Genomic DNA, 2,933 nt, shown 5'->3' on the forward strand with positions numbered 1-2,933 from the left:
AATTTGTCATTCCCTGCATAGTAAACCATGTGGTTGTCAGATTCAAAATGGCCAATACCAGTCCATTTCAGCTCACTAATGCCTAAGATATCGATGTTTGTGCATTCCATTTCATTTTGACAACTTCCAGTTTTCCCAGATTCATACTTCGTACATGCCATCTTCCAATTTTCAATGGATGTTTACAGCTGTTTCTCTTCATTTTGAGTTGTGCCCCATCAGCACATGAATGTCCCACAGGCTTTTCTCCCATGGGCTTTACTCCATTTGCGTCATCACGGTCACCTCTACTTTGAGGAAGCATCTCTTCCCCAGTCACATCTTGAGTGCCTTCCAACCTGAGGGGCTCATTTTCCGGCACTATATCTGACAGTGTTCCTCTGCTATTCATAAGGTTTTCAGTGACTAAATATTCGGAAGGAACTTGTCACTCCTTCTTCCTAGTCTGTTAGTGTACTAAACTGCAACATCTGTTTGAACCACAAGGTCAGCAGTTCAAGCTCACCAACCGCTCCTCAGAAACCCTAAGCCGGGTCGCTATGGTTTGGAACTGACTCGGTGGCACCTCACAGCAGCCATAACAACAGGTGGCACCAGAGTCTATGAGGACAGTGATCACTCATTTGGTCAACAAAGTGGAAGTCACCAAGGGAATGGGACTCCTCTGCAAATGACTGTAGCTAAGTGTCTCCCACGTCACAGGGAAGTCACACTACACACTGCTCAAGCCACTGTTCTAATGAACTCCGGGACAATTCAGTGGAATTCCTCAGTCAGCTCTGCCTTCCACATAGCAATGCTTCCTGGTGCAAATGAACACTTATAAAGCAAGAAAACCTTGTCTCTCTCAATCATTCAGCCTCAAATCTAAAAGAAAGATGAACACTCCTGTACAACCCAAGATTCACATATTCATTTTACTTAGTGCAAAAAAGAAAGAAAAGGTCTTAAATGTATATGGATTGTTGAATAACAAAATCAGACTTCTCTGTAATTTCACCCAAATCCCAAGTTTCTTAAAATAAAATAACACAATTTTAAAATTTTGCCTATAATCCTATGTCCTTAACAAATGAATATTTTCATTTTCTCTCTGCAGCCTTCCAGTTCCTATTCAAAATATGCATAATTCTATCAGTGCTAATTCTAGAGGCCAAAGACCAATTCCCTCATTTTACAAGTGGGTAAACTACTGAATTAGACTGCGAACTGCAAGGTCAGCAGTTCGAAACTACCAGCTGTTCCATGGGAAAAAGATGAGGCATTCTACTACCGTAAATATTTGCAGCCTTGGAAACCCTGTGCAGGGTCAATATGAGTTGGAACCGACTCCACGGCACATAACAATAACAACAACAACAACAAACTACTGAGGCTCCACTGGGAACTACTTACATAGCATATCCCATTTAACCCTTAAAATACCCTGTGCACCAAGTGCTGACCTTGTCCTGATTTTAGAGATGAGACTACCAAGACCCAGAGAGGTTAAGAAACTTGTTCAGAGCCACACAGCAGTATTTATACCGAAGCTATTTGGCTTTCTCCGCACATGGTTAGCTAGATCTGGACTCACATTCGAGATTCCAGAATCCCGATCCAGGATTTCATTTTGCTCCTCTAGTATTCATGACAAAAGGCTGTTGTTTTTAATCTATAATGTTCGTTCACTAACATTCTACTTTCTAGTAAGAAAACTTGGCGTACTGGCATGCTGCTACAGAGGTGTGGGACTGAAAGGTTGGTTTGAGCCGCTCCTAGGAAACCCTTTACAGGGTCTCTGAGTCGAAGCCAACTCAACAGCACTAAAAACAACAGGAAGAAAGTAGACTTTACCGAGCTCTCCACCAGCAAGGAAGACGACACATACCTGCTCCCCATTGGGAAGAGAGAAAACCTCTGGTGAGGGACCAGCTCCTTCCACAATGGCAGCATAACAAGCCAGGGAGGCTGCCCGCAACCCTTCAGGGTCATCTTCCAGAATATCTACTGGGAAAAGGCCCACTAAAAGAAAAAGGCAAAAAATGACATTAGATGTAGTCTCTCTTTTCTTAAAGTGAAAGTCACTTCTTTCTTGAAGATTTAAAAAACACTCTTACATACAAACACCTACATTGAAAGTCAATTATTTCTGAGAGATTAAAAAGCAAAGCACTCAGATTGCTTTGTCTCACATACACATGTCAATTCTAGGAAGCCAGGAGTTCCTCTTACCAAAATGAACCAAGCACTTCTTCCCACTGAGGGACTTGGCCCTAAGCTGTCCCTATAGACTTCCCCTACCCACCACTCTCTCCTTGGAAACCCAATACAGGGTCACTAGGAGTCAGAACTTAACAACAAACTGAATCCCGCTTCCTTACTCAGACACCACAGCAAAAGTGTCACCAAGACCAAACTCAACCATCAGGACCTCAGTCTTTCTTAACAAGCTGCTGCCTGTCCGCCTCCCGGACTTCACACCCTAACCTCCTGGAGTACAAAGTTCACCCATCTACAGAGGCCGTTTTACTTCAGCCTCCAGGGCATAAAGGAGTCCTGCAGCCAGACTGCTGAAGGCTGGCCAGCTAACCTAAAGGTCCGGAGAAAGCCCCCTGGGGCACTTCTACTCTGTCACATGGGGTCCCTACAAGTGGGTTCTGCCTTGAAGGCCCCTCCCAGTTATCCCTGGAGCACCCAATGTGCTCCCAGACTCTGCTTCAGGTTCCTTCTTCCTAAGCCACACCATCACGAAGACCCTTCCCAAAGGCCGGAGCTCCCGGGGAATTTCGTTGAGCCTCAAAATGCAGGGGGTGGGGAGGGGGTCACTGAGTTCTGGTTCCCCTGTGAGTTCTATAAATTGCACACCTGAACTCTGGGGGGTGGGGTAGGGACAGCCATTTTACCCTCACTTTCTCCACCTCCCATACACACATACACACACACACACACAC

General features: G+C 45.0%; 1 protein-coding gene across 1 annotated transcript in view; it reads right to left on the reverse strand.

Annotated features, from left to right (window-relative positions):
* LOC102842652 (protein FAM169B-like) overlaps positions 1–2,933 on the reverse strand; it is a 46,497-nt gene that overhangs the window by 36,336 nt on the left and 7,228 nt on the right. The window contains exon 3 of the mRNA XM_006870701.1: positions 1,871–2,004. Within this exon, the coding sequence (XP_006870763.1) occupies positions 1,871–2,004 (134 nt within the window). The remainder of the gene's footprint in view (positions 1–1,870; positions 2,005–2,933) is intronic.

This window comes from Chrysochloris asiatica, unplaced genomic scaffold, assembly GCF_000296735.1.
Source record: "Chrysochloris asiatica unplaced genomic scaffold, ChrAsi1.0 scaffold00148, whole genome shotgun sequence".
Classification (NCBI taxonomy): domain Eukaryota; kingdom Metazoa; phylum Chordata; class Mammalia; order Afrosoricida; family Chrysochloridae; genus Chrysochloris; species Chrysochloris asiatica.